The sequence below is a fragment of the Scophthalmus maximus genome, chromosome 11 (assembly GCF_022379125.1).
Source record: "Scophthalmus maximus strain ysfricsl-2021 chromosome 11, ASM2237912v1, whole genome shotgun sequence".
Taxonomy (NCBI): domain Eukaryota; kingdom Metazoa; phylum Chordata; class Actinopteri; order Pleuronectiformes; family Scophthalmidae; genus Scophthalmus; species Scophthalmus maximus.
The window spans coordinates 8,805,427-8,823,779 of NC_061525.1; the positions used below are offsets into that span (position 1 = coordinate 8,805,427).

General features: G+C 41.9%; 1 protein-coding gene across 7 annotated transcripts; it reads right to left on the bottom strand.

The window, feature by feature from the left end:
- Positions 1-785: 785 nt before the first annotated feature.
- c2cd3 (C2 domain containing 3 centriole elongation regulator) lies at positions 786-17,653 on the bottom strand. Of its 7 annotated transcripts, XM_047335563.1 has the most exons (35): positions 17,432-17,653; positions 16,198-16,467; positions 15,421-15,578; positions 15,066-15,244; positions 14,824-14,945; positions 14,606-14,738; positions 14,363-14,515; positions 14,139-14,286; positions 13,942-14,051; positions 13,384-13,584; positions 13,177-13,280; positions 12,962-13,080; positions 12,486-12,620; positions 11,706-12,158; positions 11,436-11,587; positions 10,175-10,418; positions 9,877-10,060; positions 9,598-9,781; positions 8,931-9,103; positions 8,695-8,830; positions 7,851-8,119; positions 7,322-7,402; positions 7,021-7,235; positions 6,615-6,873; positions 6,192-6,524; positions 5,978-6,116; positions 5,821-5,885; positions 5,527-5,732; positions 5,292-5,422; positions 5,052-5,201; positions 4,746-4,936; positions 3,578-4,331; positions 2,497-2,605; positions 1,343-1,404; positions 786-1,008 (listed from the first exon to the last, which is right to left on the bottom strand). In XM_047335563.1, exons 1-35 carry the CDS (start codon positions 17,481-17,483, stop codon positions 951-953), a joined length of 6,432 nt encoding a protein of 2,143 aa, XP_047191519.1. In that variant the 5' UTR covers positions 17,484-17,653; the 3' UTR covers positions 786-950. The 7 variants fall into 7 exon arrangements, with proteins under 7 accessions (XP_047191519.1, XP_047191517.1, XP_047191515.1 ...); XM_047335561.1 differs by having other exon boundaries at positions 5,292-5,410; positions 6,615-7,235; XM_047335559.1 differs by having other exon boundaries at positions 6,615-7,235.
- Positions 17,654-18,353: the final 700 nt, after the last annotated feature.

An 18,353-nucleotide genomic window follows, 5' to 3' on the forward strand; every position in this document is an offset into this window, starting at 1 on the left:
GTACCATCAACCTGTTCCTGTTCCCGGTTTTGAGTCGGTGGTTGAGTGGTTTCATTCGCACAAAATCAAATTTACCTCCACATTCACGTACAGAACTGCAATCTTCTGTAGACGTTTGTGGTAGTCCTCCGTGGAGAAGGGAGGCACCTTGCTGCTCATTAGCTTCAGCCAGGCTGCTGATAGGCCACGCTTAGAAAGTACAGAAAGACGGTTTAAAAACATAATGGTAGCCTTCTGTTTCTTTCATAAATTATACTCATCCAGGACCCGCTTTCCATAGATTTAGTAGCGTAATACAAGTATTGCAATGGCAAAATATTGTTGGTAATAGGTTCTAAACGGCAGTATGTCGGTTGGGTTTACTTCTACCTTGTTTTGCATCTATCCCAAGCTAGTGAGTGACGGTGTGATATTACATTTCAGGAGCAGGTTGTACCTGTGTTATCGTATTTTAAAGCCGCTACGTGCCATTTTGGATGACATCTAACTGAGGTGACTAATGGAGCCGGAAAATCCTACAAGTCCATTATCCTTCTATGCTTATTTTCCTATTTTATTAACCCAGTTTTACAAATAAATGATTATACAATTGCATTGTTCAGCAATGCACCTGCAACACCTTAAAATACCAAGAAGCTCCTTGAACAGCAGAACAACCTGAAACCAGTTGTTAACAAATGAATGTGTCAACAAGTAGGAGTTTCCTGGTAAAGGAAAATGTGCTACACATCAACAACAAACAGCGGAGGGGGTGTCATGCACACAGATCCAAACAAGGCTTCAAATGTTTAACACTAAATATTTATTTTTTAAAAATACAAAAAAGTTACACAAAATTTACATAGCCTTTCATGTGTGCAACCCTAAATGTTTAGCGAACAACATCACATTCTAATCACTGTCGTCGAAGTGAGCTGCAAATATTTTTGCAATTCTTTCTGTCTCTTTCTTCATGGAAGACGGCGACATGTCGGGTCGCCGGGGACGACCTCTGCGATGAGGAAAGCTCTGGAAAAAAAAATTCTAAATGAGCACTTGAAGCTGTTTTTGCCTATTTGATAAATGTTTATTTACTCTATCGATTCTTGCACTTTTGGGTGATATCATCATGGTTGAATGCACTTATTATAAGTCAAAAGCGTCTGCTAAATTAATGTAATGTCATGAAGAGGAGAGGAAAGGTCAAACGGATAGAACAGCAGAGTGAAGGGCTGCAGCAACAAAGGACAATAACAGAAATGCATGAGTCACCACTCAAACCTGCACATGCAAGACTCTGTCAAACAGGCTCATCAGGCACACTGCACAGAGAACATTCCTCTCATCAGTTAGATGTGATTACCTCTTTAAAAGGTCGTCAACCCCCCATCCCTCCAAACTGCAACGCCTACATGGACTGTATGTCTGCTGGCGTCATCATTATTAATCATAGAAGAAAAACATTTGTTGCAGCCCCAAAGACATTTACAAACAAACCTAAACCAACAGTTTAAGTCATAGTGTAAATAACGGAAGTTACATTAAAGACACAGGGGTTAGCTGACTTAAACGTGCATTCACACATTGTCGGCAGAACTAGTTTTTAATTATATAAAAAGTTTTTTTCACTTTATAATTATATGTATTTTTTATATTTACAATTAATTATGGGGATAAATAAATATGATGTTTTTCAGACTTTAATCCAGTGGGGCGCAGTGAATAATATAATATAAGTTAAGTGTGTAATCAGTGAGGTGACTCAATAGTTCATATCTATACACTTATACAACAAAATGCTTCTATTTACCTTTTTTTTACAATAACCTTGAAAATAGTAAAAATCTTTTATTTTAATTAAGATCCATTAATATTATAATACATTTCAATAAAAAATGTAAAAGTCAAACAACAAATTTTGGATGCTTTTTAAATGGATTTGGATTTCTCTGTGTTGTTTAGTACATATTTGTTCTTTTACTTGCAAATATATTTTCATGGTTTGAAAATTTTTTATATGGTAAAATAAATGTCAACTAGACAGAGTCTGGTCTTGACAAACCTTTGACTAAATATGAACACAAGGTTCTGTATTTCGGTCAATTTAATTTTTAAATCCTATGTCTTCATTGTTTAGTAGTTTGTTTTTTCGTCAGATATGTATATGCTTTTTAAATGTGATGCACATTTAAAGGTAATGTCAGACTGTTTCCGCCTCCAAAGCAAAGAGGAAGATTGTGAAGATAAAGTAGTTGATGCCTGATGACATCTATCTGACTGAAATGTTTCATTCGGAATATATCCAACAGTGTGGATTACAACATTTTTATTTTCTAACTATCATCTGAAAGTTGTCTCACGTTATTCTGAGCTGCAGTGATATGCAAATGAAGAATAATCAACCATCAAGAATGCTGCAGGGAACGAAAGACAGAAACACAGCTGTCAGTGAAAGGGCTGCAGAGAAGGAAAGAAACAGTGTGAGTGCCAGACGTGGAGCTGGTGACATGAACTCACCGGGTCACTGGACGACTGGGAGAAGCACGGAGCTAATCGAATGGTCCTCATAGACGCCTCCAGTTGGTGAGAGGGGAGGAAAAAGTTAGGGACGCCCACAGGGACCGAGCTGAAGGTAATAAGTTAAAAGAAAAACAAACATAACAAACATAATTATTTTCATGGACCTCTGCAGTGTACACATCCTGTGTACTGACTGTACAGGGGTTCGTGTGATTACTTGCTATTTGGCCTCATCTCACATTTGTCTGATGTTCTGTCTGAACATACGGTTGACCTTTACAGTTTCAAACTACAGTACTGTGCCCTATGAGGATGAGCTCAAACACACAGCCAAAGCCATGAATGACTTTCCTCAGTCAGTCTGGGGTCACATGAAGAGACAGAAGACGGAAGATAACGCACGGGGGAAACTTGAAACATCCGACCTGTCAAGTCTCTTGTGTGTTTGTGTACCGTGGAGAACTGGTAATGTTCTATGGCAAAAAGTGTTCATCTAAATAAAGTGTTATTTTGGACAGCAGTGTGTGTCACCCAAAGAAACACAGAGATGTTGGCTTCCTGCGTCTGGTCATTAATTTATAACTGCACATCCAAGACACAAAATGTATTTGGAGCAGAGCAGTATTGACTTTCACGATTTGAATAAAAAATAACAACAAAAAAAGCCAAAATTAACCCAACTGGAGTTAAAATACTGCATTACACAAAGATATCACTATCATAACTCTAGTTTATGACGCACAACAGCGGTGTAATAAATCCTACATGATAAAGACTCAGATAATGTTCTGTCTATGATTCCATTTTTTAGATGTTGATTTTACTGTATGTTCCTCTGGAGGACATAGTTTGTCGTGTAGATGAATTGTATTGCATTATACAGAGAGGTTTGTCTGTTATTTAGCCTTCATCACCGATATAAATGAGGGTCGACAAAATACAATTCACCAGCACGTGACCCCATGTGGCGTGTTGAACTAGAGATTGAGACACTTAATGATGATTCAAACAAACAGCCCAAAACAGCTAAACTAATGTGACAGGCAGCCACATATAAGTAAATACCGATCAAGGATACGTTTGGAGCTGTGAGTGTTGATCATCCAGGGATACGCCAGGCGTATCTGTGGCGTGCTGTACGGTGGGCGGAGGACCTGTGTCAAATGACTCCTTGTTGGGGCCATTGGACTCTTTTGTTTGTCTTTCATCTGGAGCGTGTAGCGTCCTTTCATCATCTCCCTCTGTGTCTGAAATGTCTTCCGATGATTGACAAAAACTGTCATTCGCCTCTCCTGTTGCATGTTCATGTTTCCCAATGGACTCATGAGCTTCCAGATTTACCATCTGCTCCATGTCGTCCTCGTCCTGACTCAGGTCCGGCTCCTCTGGTGCCTCCGGGCTCTCCAAAGAAACCACGTCAGGGTCTGAGTGGATGCTGGTCCAAGGACTGGTTTTGTCCGTTAAAGAGGTAACCTCATTAAGATGCCTCGGCTTCACCACAAACTCCTCATAATCGTCATTGTCCCCTTCATCATCATCATCAGCTCCCTGGTCCAGTATGCAGTCTTCGTCCTCACCTGTTCTTTCCTCCTTTTCATCCTCGGACACAGTGACGTCGTAGTGTCGTCTGTCCTTTTCTTCCTCAGCCTCAGAGTCTGGAGTCTGGTCTTCAGACATCTTTGGAAGAGGCAGAGTAGACGCATCTTCTTGGGAAGAATTTGAAGCTCTGCGTAGACTGGAGATAGTCTGAGGGTTGTTGTCTCCACCAGAGGAAGTTGTTGAGCTGCTCTGAGGGTCGGAGGGAATCGTTTCCAGGTCATGTCCTCGTAGAACTAAGTGAAGAGGAATTACAATCTTACTCTCAGTTACCATCAAGTGTTATTTTCTTTCAGTGATTGGGAAATATTTATCCCCCTTCCAAGTGTAGGTAATGTCTAATATCAAAACTTCATGTGTTTTCTACTTCGCTTAAATGTAAGTAAGAAAGTACCGCACAGCTAGTCAGTCAGCTACACAGTAAATGGTGTCCACAGTGAACTCTGGGTCAACTGCTCAGGTTGGATAAACACAAAACAAAGTTTACCTGGCAAGACGGTACTTTAAATGGTAAAATGATTAATGTCTAATTAAAACAAACACAATTCTTTGGTCAATTGATGTATTCACTTTGGACTGTAAATACAAAAGGTTTCTGCATTTGATTTGTTGTCTGACAAATTCTTCTGCACATAAAACGAGCAGCTCACCGCTGATGATATTGTTGACTTCTCCGACTAACTGATTGGACTTCACGAGGAGCCGGCTCGTGTCCATCTTCGACGCCCTCTGCTCCTCGGGTTGGTTGCGACAGTTTAGCTCGCTCATAGATGGGAACGTGGGAGTGGTAAGCTTGCTACTGAAATATCTCTGGATGTTGTCGAGCTCGCTTAGTTTTTTCCTGTTAAAAACAAATGGTCAAAGTCAAGGCTCAGATGAGAAACAAAACGGTCAAATGATCTACAAAGCAATGATTTGGATTATTGTCAGATGAGTCGCTTTCGGAGGAGTGATACCTGAGTGCTGAAAACAGGAACGAGCTGGAGGGACTGATGTCGCCTGCACTGCTGCTACACACGGAGTGAGCAGCTGTTTGCTCCTGCAGACTCTGATGGTAAAGACGAACTTTGTCCATGTGCTCAAAATGAGAGTCACTCTCATTGGACCTGGGCAGTTGTGAAGATGACATAAAAATAAATATATGTATGTATATATATATACATATAAATAGACATTAAAGCATGTACTTTACAAACCTTTTTGGAAACAGCCTGTCAGTTTGGTCGGGTGACGAGATCTTCTGCTCAGGGTAGCGGCTGATGTGAGCGGGGAAGCTACTGTAGGTGGCTGTGGTATGATAGCTGAGAGGAAGGGCCTGAAATGAAGTCTGTTAATCAAACACATTCATTTTTATTACTCTTTAATTATAAAACATTTTTTGTCAATTCTGTTCTGAAAGATATTCTGTACATATGAATGATTTTCCCTCACAGTTGAGTTTTTGGCAGCTTCATCATTCACGGTTTTTCTCTGTCCCCGGAGGTCCCGGACGCCCCTCAGCGGCGTGACGGCCACTTTGAGCTGGCCGTGGCACTGACCGCTGAAGTCTGTGATGTTGTACCAGCCACACACAGAGTGGAACCCACACAGTAAAGGGGACAGGTCGACAGAGGCAAATCCCAGCACCCTCTCCATTTCTATGGAAGCAAAACAACGCAAGAGTGAATTCATGGATCACACAGATCAGATCATTGTAACACAAATCAAAGAAACTGTCAACTGTACCTCCTTTGTGCCAAACTTTGAATACGAGCGATTGCTGTGGATCAACCAGTAGCTGTTTTGAAAGCCTGGAAATTTGAATTTAAATCATCACTTTAGTATTGTTTACTTTACTTTACATACCTTCGAAGATTTAAGTTAATGTGTCATATAATCAGACCTGCACTCATGTTGATGGTCCCACACGGGGCAGTCGGTGTCGGCTATGACAGCTGTGGACACTGGTTCAGCAGAGTCAGCGGTGACGTATGAAACACAGCAGCACGGCGTGCCCTCACTGCGCTCAGCTAGAGGACAGCCTGACAGAGAGAGATCATTTTTAATTTCCGTGAATAGGAAACAGGAAAACTAAACATCTTGGGTTGTAGGCTCACCTTTCAGATTCAGGTGCATAGCCCGGTCCACTGTGACAGTCACAGGGAAAGATTCATGCAGGCTCATTTCTGTGTGCTGCACAGATGTGATGTCTGGGGTGGTTCTGGGGGATTTGATCTTGCGTGTGCATTTTTTGGGCGTACTGGGCGAGGTGGGGCGATCTGCCATTTCCACCTCGTCTGATAAGAGCTCCCCCCGGCTGTCAGAGTCCACCTGGGTGTCAGCTCCAGCAGATTGCTCCCTAGTGACGGAGGCTGCCGTCATGGCAATGTGCACCCTGAGAGCTGCCCCTTGCAGATCTGCTGCAGAGCGTCTGAACAGTGGATACACGCCTGTGAAAGCACAACACAGTGATCACAAATAGAAATACAGTGGTATTTTTAAAGATCTGTTCAACTGTGACAAAATTAATAATTTCTTACCACTGAGCGTCAGCTTCTGCTCAGATGTCTTTGCAAGAGAGGACAGATCGACAAAGGCCGAGCCAACCAGCCGGTCTGTGTCCGTGGGTCTTCTGGTTTTGTCCTTCTTGAATGCAACCCACACCTGCAGCTCCAGCCTCTCCTCTCGTAGATACCACAGTAAAGGCTGTGTCCTCCTCAGCTCCAAAGTTCTACTTCCTTCAAAGCTCACCGTGGACTGGCGGTCCTCCCCACCCTCTACAACGGATGGGTGTTTCATCTGAGAGCAGAAGGCCTCCTGGTCGTAAAACTTGTATCTAAAGTAGCAATAGGTGGAGCGCTGAAGATCACTGTGGCCTGGCAGAAGCAAACAGTGGACTGGCATCCACGCTCTGGGCATTGAGAAAGTCAGGGAGAGTTTATTCACCTTTTCTTGCCAGGCTTCTTCATCATCATCCTGCATTTCACAGTCGCTCGGGGCCATGACCCAGCCCAAACCCTGAGCAGCTTTAATGACTCTGTCTCTGTCTGAGTGGTGGGCAAAGTTGACGGAGAGCTCTAGGCCCCCGACCAAGACATGCTGCTGCGTGTATTGAGAACTCGTTTCCTGAGGTGTATACACTCCGAACCAGCCTGAAATACCTTTAAAATTGGAAGAGAAAAACACAGAAAGTATATGTTTATCAGAAAATCAAGTTGACCTGCAGTTTCTACAGAGTTCAACGTACCTGTTCTTTTGTAGATGAGATCAGCAAGTGGGATTTTCACTGTGCCCAACATCACGTCTTTAGGCTTGGCAATGTTAAGTGCTGCAACATACAAAACAAAATGAAAAAAATCTCCTAAACAAATTCAATAATACTTATTTGCCATCCTTGTAACAGCTATTGATTAATATTCACTGAATATATCCTGAATATTAAAGAGGATTGTTAAGAAGTATTTATAAATTAAGCAACTAAAAATATTTTCATCATCGAATAATTGATAATGCTGATTATCTCTGAGATTAATCGATCAATCTTTTGGTCAAAGTAATGTTTTGTCCAATCATCATTCCAAAACCAAAGGTTTTTGTGTTTACATCACAGAGGACTACACAGAAAAAAAACAACATATGACTGATGATAAAATCTGTTTGATTGACATTCTGTCCAGTGATTGTTTTCAGGCCTATGTAAACAGGAATAGGAACAATAAAACTGGCTGTAATTCATCTGTAATAGTGCTTAACGAGCATAATCAATTCTCTTGAACCTTTGCGATTGTCTCTGTTCCAAACATTAAAGACAGCAGAAGCCTCTTCCAGCTGCTCAGCCAGGCTGAAGGTTTCTCCACCGCTCCGCTGAACCAGGAGATCACAGGACATCTCCGTGTAGTGGTCGAACTCGGGGCAGAAGGTCCTGGCAACTGTGCGGGTACACCTCCTGTCACTCTCGGGCAAGACGGAGAGCTGGATGGTGACATATGTGTTCACCCCCACGCCGGCGAAGTAGCTGAACCTCTCGTCTTGCTCTGACAATGCCCTTCAACAGTTGGACGCAGTGAAAAGTTGATACCGCTTCTGCTGAGGTACTTATGTATCAGACTAATCAATTGAGCTGAATATCATTTCACATGGGCCTCTCACACTTTACAGATGAGAATTTCCAACAACTCTAAGAGCTCAAAACTAAATTAACTGATGAAATGGTACAAATGGCATGGCTTGATACCATTGTGTTTAAGAGTAACACAATCAAACCCAGACAGAAATGTGCAAGGTCATCTTATCTTCGACAGGCCGGGACAGTCGGTTGTTAGCGGAAGGCTGTCTCTGGGTGTCATTTTCTTAGATTATAGCTGATGGACATCTTGTAACAGAGGAGATACAATGGAGCCATTCTGTCTGTTTTATGACGACATTATTCCGAGAGAGTTAAATACACAGAGACTGAGATAGGGAGGTTTTTGGTACCCCATGCACTTGTAGATTTACTACTTGTAGATGTGTTGAAGCTGGAGCTGCTTGCAATAAATACTCCTGCGTAAGACATCCACGGTCTCCGTCTTCCTGATTCAACTGCATCAATTTTTCCCATCACTAGTGGTAGTGGCGTACCTTGCTGCTGCCTGCAGACCTGATCCTCTGTGCACTTGAACCACTAGCGTCACAACACGAGAGGCAGCTCCTCTGCCAGTCTGCCCTTCAGGTCTCACAGGCCGGTGCTTGTACCGAATGCAGACATCGAGCTGGCCTGGGAGACAAAACACACCAGGCACAGCATTAAAGATGCAAAATATGTGTCAGCACGTTAATATGGTAATATGATGTCACTGCTCTGCACGTCTGTATACCTGAGGGCTGTGGCTGGTGTCCTGTGGGACTGTCCGTCCTGGGGACCAGGGGGAGGGAGAACATTTGGGCCTCATTGGGGTGTTGTCTCTGCATGGTGACCATGGCACACAGCTTGGACAATGGAAGGAGTCCTTTGGCCACAAGCTGATCTCTTACATTTGGATAATAATATCTGCAGAAATAAAGTCAAATAAAAACAAGTATATAAGTTTAAGACGAATGATTAAATTAACTATTGAGAATAACAATCATAATGATGTCACTGATAACTTTGAAACTGAAGCTTTGATTAGTAACACTGTACAGTAGATGTGTTGTGTATAATTTCACATACAAGACAATTGCAGCAATCAGATGTTTGGACTACAAACTGCTTTCCCGTATTGGTGTGGCTGTTTTTTCAGGAAACATACATATTTTTGTGTTATCCTTACACGCAATGTAGCTCCAGGTAAAGTTGAAGATATATTTTTATGGTGGGACAGCCGACATAGCTATCGCATGTGTTGAAATACTTGCTGAGGAATGAATCAGCACCCTTCACATCAAGAAGTCAATGTTTGTGGCGAATATCCAGATTACAATCAATATTTTAGTTGTTAGATATAGTATGTCATGTCAAGTTCAACTTCTATTCAAATGGGCCGGAAAGTAACAATCACAAACCTGCACCACACTTCAAACTGGACGCCTCCACCACTGCAGAGGCCTTGACTGGACAGGGAGCTGAGCAGCAACCTCTGGACTGGCACTCCGTCAGGAACCAGAAGCACATGAGTCTCAGTGTGGCCAAACGCCGGATCAGGCAGACAGAGAGTGGTGGTGGTGCGAAACGGCTTCAGGTTTACACCTGTAGGGAGATGAGACAGAGGTTGGAGAAATGTAGAGGGAAAAGAGACTTCTCAGGTGATTTTAGAACATTTTTATAAACTAAAATGACTTTACTGCTCTCAATGACGTTCTGGTCCAGTGTTGTGGCGGTGTCACCGTCCTGACACGGGAAGCTGTACTGCACGTAGCAGTCGGCTTCACCCCACACTGTAGACTGCAGAGGCATCAGCCCGTTGACCTTCTCCACTCGTATCACAAACAGGTGCTCTTTCATTGCGTCCTCTTGTGCTGCCATCGCCTGAGGGAGAAACACAAGTGTTAGAGGAGGAGAAAGGGTTGCTAGCTGCAGTTATCTGTTAAAGAGGAACACACAAATATGCTGAAAGCATTATGAAGCCAAAATAACTCTGACCTTTTTTTGTGAATGTGGCTGGTGATCAAGCAGATTAACTGGTTTCATGAGATGAGGCAAATTGTCGTACTCCTCGTCCCTGGTGCGCTGGAGGGCAATAATCTGCTCCGATCCCCCCATTGCCAGAAGAACCCTGAGGTTTCCTTTACAGCTTCCTGAGAACACATCGATGACCGGCATGTAGCTGTCCACCCCTAAAACAGGGTACTGAGCCTGGAGAAGAAGGTGGGTGATCTTTTCATCTCTGGGGGGTAAGAAGAGAGGAGGGTTACGGGTTTCACATGCTGCCTAACAGTAAAGACAGGTGCATTTTAGTTCACATTTTCAGTGTGTTGTTCCTTAGCATCTATCCCCTTGTTTTGGACAGTAATCCTTCCTCTGAATGCCAGGTTTCTTTTCTATCTGGAGAATTAGAAAAATTTCCGTCACAAGCTACAAGCCCCTGTTGCTCCACTCTTCAGTTCTGGCAAACAAATCATTGCTGGTTGGTTGACATGAAACATAAATATACACATATAAATGCAAAGCGATACGCAATTTGTGAATCAAACCTATTCCTGTTAGAAACAAAAAAGTATATAGTAAAAGTAGCCAGCAAGGCTAAAATGTGAAGTCGGCTGTTTGGCCAGTAACTTATGGAAAGTTTTTCGGTCAAGTCCCACAGGCTCGCATGCAAAAAGGCCAGAGGCAGCTGAGGAAAAAAGTAGACACGCCCTTAGCCTGCATTAATATTTGTTTTTGAGTATGTTTACCTTTTAGATAGCCTATGTTCTACATCTCACTGTGTCACAGTGCCCTACCCTCGCTTTTTTCCCCCTTACAGAAATACATTGATCTCATGGAGAGCCGTTGTAACAACAGACAAACCCAGCGTAAGTCAGTTAAGGTCAAGAAAAAAGACCAAATGCAAGACCAAAAATGTATTGTGTGGCACATTTCCATCACCATAAAGGAGGAATATTTTCATTATGCAATGTTTCTATGTTTCTATACACTAAAAAAAAACTGAAATAAATATAAACTATTATTAGTTATATGCAACTTTGGAAAAACTGACTTAGTCAGACGGTTCCAAAGGCAGAGAATCTCTGAAGCTCAAGTTCATTTGGATATATTCGGTGGCATTAGTGAGTTTCTCTCAGGATTCAAAAAGAGAAAATAGTCAATTAACTATCAATCCAATGTGTGTGTGTACTGTATATATTTGTGTTTGTGTGTGTGTGTATGTGTGTGTTAGTGCGTTCTTCTTGTCCTGACTTACCTAAATGACATGTAGAACTGGTGAAGAGGTAATTTGACAAGGCCCAGGAGTCGGTCCTGCCCTGAGCTTCCCATTTTCTGCCACACTTCGATTACCATCACATTATTCTTCATCCGCTCCAACAGCTTAGTTGTTAAGGCCACAGGAGTCACCTAACACAATAGAGAGAGACAAGGACGTGTGGGTCAATGAGATCCTGCGTGCACCTCGCCTCAAAGTGTCTTCATTCGTTCATAGATATAGTTAGACGACTTGATGTCCTGGACTAACCTGAGCAAAGTTGAAAGATGGGTTTGCCTGACCCCAGCTGACAACAGATCTCGCCATCTCATCGCACCAGAAGAGTTTACAGTTCAAGTACACATTTGGAGCCTGCAAGGGCCTTAAGCTGAAGTTCTTCCCATCAGGCACCATGAGCAGGGTATGCAGCAGCACCTTGGGGTCCTCATCCGCCTGCTGCCATGTTTTATAAGGGGATGTGAGATCGTGATGAGGAGAGGGTTCTTTGAAGGGTTTTGGTGGACTCCAGACATTGAGCCTGGAGTCTTCTAAAGAGTGAGAAGGAAAGTCGTCTCGGCCAGTTTGAACCAGCTGAACTCTGGAGCCGAACTCTCTCTGTGGACTGGGTGCAACTTGTGAAGGTGATGCGTCTCTCCGGGCCAGCTTGCTTTTGCTTTTTCCAGAGGAGAAACTTTTACTGTCCGCAGCAAGTTCTAGTGACACCTGGAAAAAAATTTCATCAATTCTGTCACACTGCACAAAAATCAAGCTTGCAAATATTAAAGCAACCATAGGTAAATTAGTGATCTACGCTGATCTACAGTTCGGCACTCTTGAACTTGCTGGACCTGATTCTGACATTTTTTAGATACTGAATGCACTTCAGTTAGGCACTTTGACGAGAGGCTGTAAGTTACATAGAGCAAGAACAAGCATCATTTATGCCAATTATGAACCATAAGAATTATTTTGAAGCTGCTATTTAAAAGGCAAAACATTGGCATTATGCTTCTTTAATTCCTGTTATAAAGAAAACAAACGGTATATTACCACGAGAGGTCCAATCTCTTGTGTGTCACTGTTTCCTTCCAGGCTCTGTACGGGTAGGATGACAGGCGACAGGCTCAGCTGCTTGCTCTGCAGCAGACAACGCAGCGGCTGAACTGCTTTACCGATGGGAACCGGCTGCAACAAGTGAAGGCAAGGACATCAGTTCATATAGTGATGAGTTTTATTTAGTGCAGATCTGAGTAACTACACATTAACAGGAAAAGCTTATCATTTGCCATTTATGGAAGCTTTATTTCACATTAAAAGCTGGCTTATTTTTCGCAGAGCCAAATAAAATATAATAACCAACCCTTAAAATGTGAATTTAAAAAGCCAGCAGTAAAGGCATATAAAAGAGTGTAAATGTCTGCTAATACTAAATAACAATGATGTTATTTTAAAGCTGCAGTTTTAAGTTTCTGAGCTGTGCAACCAGATGAACATTATAATTAATAATGTTTAGTAGCACTACTTACTTTCTTTTGGTCGCTCCTTCGTGAGTAAATCTTGAAAATCAGATCAATTTGACACAACTGCTTTACTGCAGCTGTGCCGAAACGGACAGGAAACGCAGAGCGCTGGAGGAACTTCACCACTTAAAAACAACAAAACAAAATATTTCAGATATAGTCAAAAACCAGACTGACAGAGACTGGTGGGTTTCAGGAAGACCGATTCTAGTAGGTCTTACCTCCTCCCGTGACTTTACTGGAAACAGCTCTGGTCACCTCCCCATGTCCAGCTTTACTACCGGAGGTGGACACCATCGGGAACGTGTACTCAACAAAATAAGTGCTGAAAATAAAACGAGAGAGAGGATAAGTCGCAGGCTTTTGTTAGTTATGTGAACAATTGGATTTTTAAATGAGATCAACATGATGTTATCATTTTTTCTTACCATTTTTCGCTGGCTAATGGTCGGGGAGGTTTCCCTTGAGTAGAGGTCTTTCTGGATGTAGTGGTCGTGCTGTGTGTAGGTACAGTCAGAGAGTCGATGGTCACTCGAGCCTCTCGGATCAAACTCAGCAGAGTCAACTGCTCTGCACTCAGGCCAGGAAGAACAGCAGCATCCACAGAGCGCTGAGGCTCTGAATTTAGACTGGACAGTCAAAATATGGAGGAAAAAAGTGTCTTAAAAGTACAAATAGTAAGATGTTAATGTGTAGTTCATTCCAACAACAATGACTGTATATTAAGGATGGATGATGCACATCCAGTCCGAAATCTTCCACTGTATAAAATTAAGATGAAATATCGAAGATACTGGGGCTGTCATCTTGTGATGATGAGATCATTTGAAGTCAGAGTCAGGTATCCCATGCAACTGGTTTATTAACCTGGTCAATTTCCTTAGGCTGTAGACATTTCAGAACAATGTCACGTCACAAAGTACATTTTTGGAGTAGCTACTGTGCCATTAAAGGTGGAAGGATAAAAAAAACATATGGGTTCTTACCTTCCACTAATCTCAGGTCCAGACTGAATCAGCTGTTTTGGCAGATTTTTACTTGAGGACACTGGTCCTTGACCCACTGGCTCCGTGTCATCTGGTCTGGTGTCTGACATCTGACGGAGGACAAGAAAGACTCTAAAGAACCCCTGATAAACCGACATTGACACTGCTTGACAATCATCAGAAAATGTTCTACTTACAGGAGTTTTGTAGAACAAATTTTCCAGCAGGCTTGTATCGTATTGTGGATCATTGAGCTCACTATCCCCACAAACACTGCTGTGGCCAGACAGAGTGTCAGGAGAGAAGACGTCTCCATCCCAGAGAGGCAGAGGAGATGTGTTTAAGCTAAAAAAAAAAAAAAAAGGAAATAAATAAAGAAGAGTAAAAATGTTGGTTAAAAAAAACTTGTTGATGCACCTACAGGTACCTGCCAAGCAGAATATCTACAGCTCTGTTGTCCAAGTCAGCAACACAGTCCAAGTCACATTCTGAGACAACATCATCAGAGTGTTTAACAGATGAATCAGCATGGAGAATATTTTGAAGGAACATCCCAGAGGGAGAAGGAACAGGCCTGTAGACACAGAGATAAAGTACTATAAACTGTGCTTTATAGAGTTTAAACTGAAATTATTTTTTTAACAAACTTTTGAAACACACTAACTTAAATGGGGGTAGGATGTTGTCCTTTGGGAGAGGCAGAGGGGTATCTTTCAGAGCTGGGGCAGAATCCATGTCACATGTCAAAGCCGATAGCACCATAGCGTTTCTAAGCTTGTTCCCACGATCTAAAATAACTGAGATGAAAGACAATGTCACATTATTAGTTCACGAACGGTTAAATTTGGCCATTTGTGGTGAATTGCATCTGATGTAATCAACCTGAGAGGATATCATTGGTTGGTTGTCCACAAGGCTCCTGAGTTGCTGGCATCCGGTTCTCCACCAACTCTTCTTTGCCGTCGTCTCGTTGGGGTTTTTGGAAATATAGGTGGTCTTTCCCTCTGAAAATATTACAACCATACATGCAATTAACATAAAAAAAAATATGGCTGGTGAGTCTAACAACAAGACATGGGCATTAGATTATGAATAGCAACAACATAACACTGAAAACTTCAGACCTCGGTGTGTTTCCGCAGCTGCCCCCGACCGATTCTTTCCCGCTGCCCGCTGAGAGGGATCTGGGCCGCGAGGCCACAGTCAGTGTGGTGACTTGTGGTCGTTCAACACTGATATCGGTGGGAGGTCCCGAGCTGCTGCTGTCATAGGCTTCAGTAAGAGGTTCCAAATTAAGTGAAACCTGGCATGAGAGCAAGAGAAAAAGGTCAACTGCACCAAAAACAACTGATGAAGATGTGTTCATGTACTTTACTACTGCGGGTACAAAACTATAACAGTATACTAAACATGCCTTGCAGGTGCTATTCCACAGAAGGAGTTGGCATGTTGACATGTGAATTTTTTTTTTTTTCTCACCTGCAGCTCTCCCAGCTTTTCAGACGTTGGAGAAACAAGGGTGTAAAATCCACTAATGGGGTGTGACATGGAGAGACTGGAGATACCAGCCACCAGAGCCCGTGCGATTGGCAAATGATCCGGATTTGTCTGAACTTCCAGCACCAATGAGCCCATATCTGTTCATGAAAGACAAATTAGTTGTAGAGTTAAAAATGGATGTTTGCAACATAGCCAGCTCAGAACGTATCTTAGTCAGTCTCTCCAAGATGCGGCCTCTCTGCTGACTGACCTTCTTGGATTTGCTTCAAACTATATGTACATATTGTATTTACCCAACAACATTCTGAGAGGCTTTAACAAAAGAGTCATGGTCCTGAAAAAACAAATGTTGCATTACTAGTGGAGGGGAACCAAAACCCAGTATTATCTGGCCCTGGGGCTAAATTATTAAACACCGTGGTATTGATAAACTGTTACATTGTCAGTTCTGTTCTTGGTAAAAAGGAAATCATGAAAATATATTTATTATTGCAAAATAAAAAGTTATATTGTCCATTTTCAACTCTTTTTCATTGATGCCTTGATTGCCTGTTTCCATGTCAAACTGTGTGTGGAAATAGTTTAGGAATAAAAGGCTCCAGTGTTTTGACACAGTGTGAATGCTTTACACACAAATAATGCGTAGCCTAACGAAGATCGAAGATTAGAAAAGCTGTCTTGAATCAAGAATTTTAGGCCACAACATTCCCCCCAAAAAAGCCTGTGAAATCCTGGAGGCACATTTTTCTTAATTACCTGTAAGATATGAGGTGAACTGCTTTGGTCCACAGCGAATGGCAAAGCGAGTTGTGGTCTTGATGGTCTTCTGCGAGAGCTGCGACCCGTCTCTCGGAAAGAAGTGCGTCCCATTGGATGACTCTCCCCACCAGCGGAGCCTGACGAACGTCGAAGACGGCGGCTTGTGAACTGTCCATAATATTCGGCTTATTGTCAGCCGCAGAAAGCATCTCAGCTGACCCTCGACCAGGGGAGGGAGGCTGGTGGAGGGGGACACATCACCTGGGACTGCAAAACAATACTTTGGATTACTGCAAAGACAAATAGGCAAATATAGTGAATAGTAACATCAAAGGTCACCATATAAGCTAGGAGACCCATGTTGGCCGTCTACTGTTCACTAGGACTGGGAAATGTTTTAATTGCCTTTATTGACTTGCAACAGGATATAATATGATTTTAACATCTCCAAATTAATGACTGGGTGCATGCTGAGATTAGAAACTAACAAACCCACCAAAAAGAGATTACTTTACGTGATATTGCAGATATTCGCTATATTGTGATGGATATCTGAAAATATTATTATTATTATTATTGCCACAGATAAGCAGTGAGACAACAAATAATAATATTTGAAGCCTTCTCATTTTCACTTCGTATTTGTAGCCTCAACATTTTGTAGCCTTTCATTTGTATTATCAATAATACAAACGGTGAAAGGATATGGTTAAGATTTACATGTGTGGTATTGAATATATATATATATATATATATATACGTTCACAAGTATGAATATTACTTTTCTCTGCTACTGAAGACAAGAGAAAAGACTTGAAAAGCAATATCTGGATTTCTTTTCAAGAAATGCGAATAATGTCTAAAAATGAATGGTAGGAGTCGGATAGTTCGAAATGGGGAAGTTAAACAAAATAAATATGATTTATTACTAATACATTCTTAACTTTTGGGGACGTCATTAACCAACTTCTAGCCTCTATGACGATGGAGAAGTTTTCTTGTAAGAAATTAAGGATGGGTTAACATCGCTTTCCCCAAACTACAAACAACGATAAGAGGAGGCACATTAACACCGTTGACAACACATGCAACATGACGACGGTCACACGAGCATTAGTAAAGCGAGAGCAGATTTAAGCTAACATTAAAGGCTAACGTGACAGATGGCAGCTCCTTCACAACATAAGCATTAGCATTAGCATTAGCGGCTAGCGGAGCTAACAGCAGTTACCTTTCCTTTTGCCGCTTCCAGCTTTGACCGCCCTTTGTTTCCTGCCCTTCATACCTCAGCGGCTACAGGTGGTGGACGACGGGCGGCTCGAACCAGTGTCTGTGCCGTCAGCACGCATGTTTTTTTCACAGTCGAGCTCACTAGTAATCCGTTTAACGGAGCTTCGCCTCACACACACACAGACGTAAACACACACACACATACAAACGGCAGCGCGCAAAACTGTTTCCGAGCAACAAAGTCCGACATCCGCCAAAATAACCTTTGTCCCGCCTCCGCCGCCGCTCCGTTTCACAGAGGCATTCTGGGAAATTGAGTTCACTATGTTCTTATTGTTAAAGTCTCGTTTCTGTAAGTGATGTCAGAGTGACGTCTCTTCATTAAAAGACAAAAAACAATAATACCCAGTATATGATTAGTTGTATTATGTAACTGTGTATTTACTCTATAGCAACTTACTGAAGTAGGTACTTGCACTATAAGTAATGTGGTACTTGCATTTCAATTTCTTTGCAACTTTATACTTGTCACACTCCATCCCTAATATATAATATTTACAGTAAATCTCCCAGATCTTATTTTTTCCATTTGATTTGATTTAGAGCCTCAACTATTTTGTGAATAACCAATATGTCGACCAAGTACTTTGCAGTGATTTGAGGATCAAATATATTGTTTGTCTTTTTAAAAAAAATTAAGTTAGTCTTAAAAATTGTTCTTAAGTATGTACATTTATTATATTGTAGAGAATAATATTATCAGCAATTATTACAAACACCCTCTATGATATAGATTAACTATTACTTAACTTGTTGAATGTGAAGATTAATGTGAGACACAAAGACACTTTTTTTGCTGTCATTTTATCACTTGACACCAAAGTGCAGATCATTAGCTCATGAACAGATTTAGACAATTGCTC

Excerpts from the sequence above, each read along its gene's own strand:
- c2cd3 (XM_047335559.1), bottom strand. The coding sequence starts at position 17,483 with ATGAAGGGCAGGAAACAAAGGGCGGTCAAAGCTGGAAGCGGCAAAAGG. Across the intron at positions 10,061-10,174 it reads AGCCACATTCACAAAAAAAG|GCGATGGCAGCACAAGAGGA; the intron begins GTCAGAGTTATT and ends TTTCTCCCTCAG. Across the intron at positions 7,236-7,321 it reads TCTCATCTACAAAAGAACAG|GTATTTCAGGCTGGTTCGGA; the intron begins GTACGTTGAACT and ends CCAATTTTAAAG.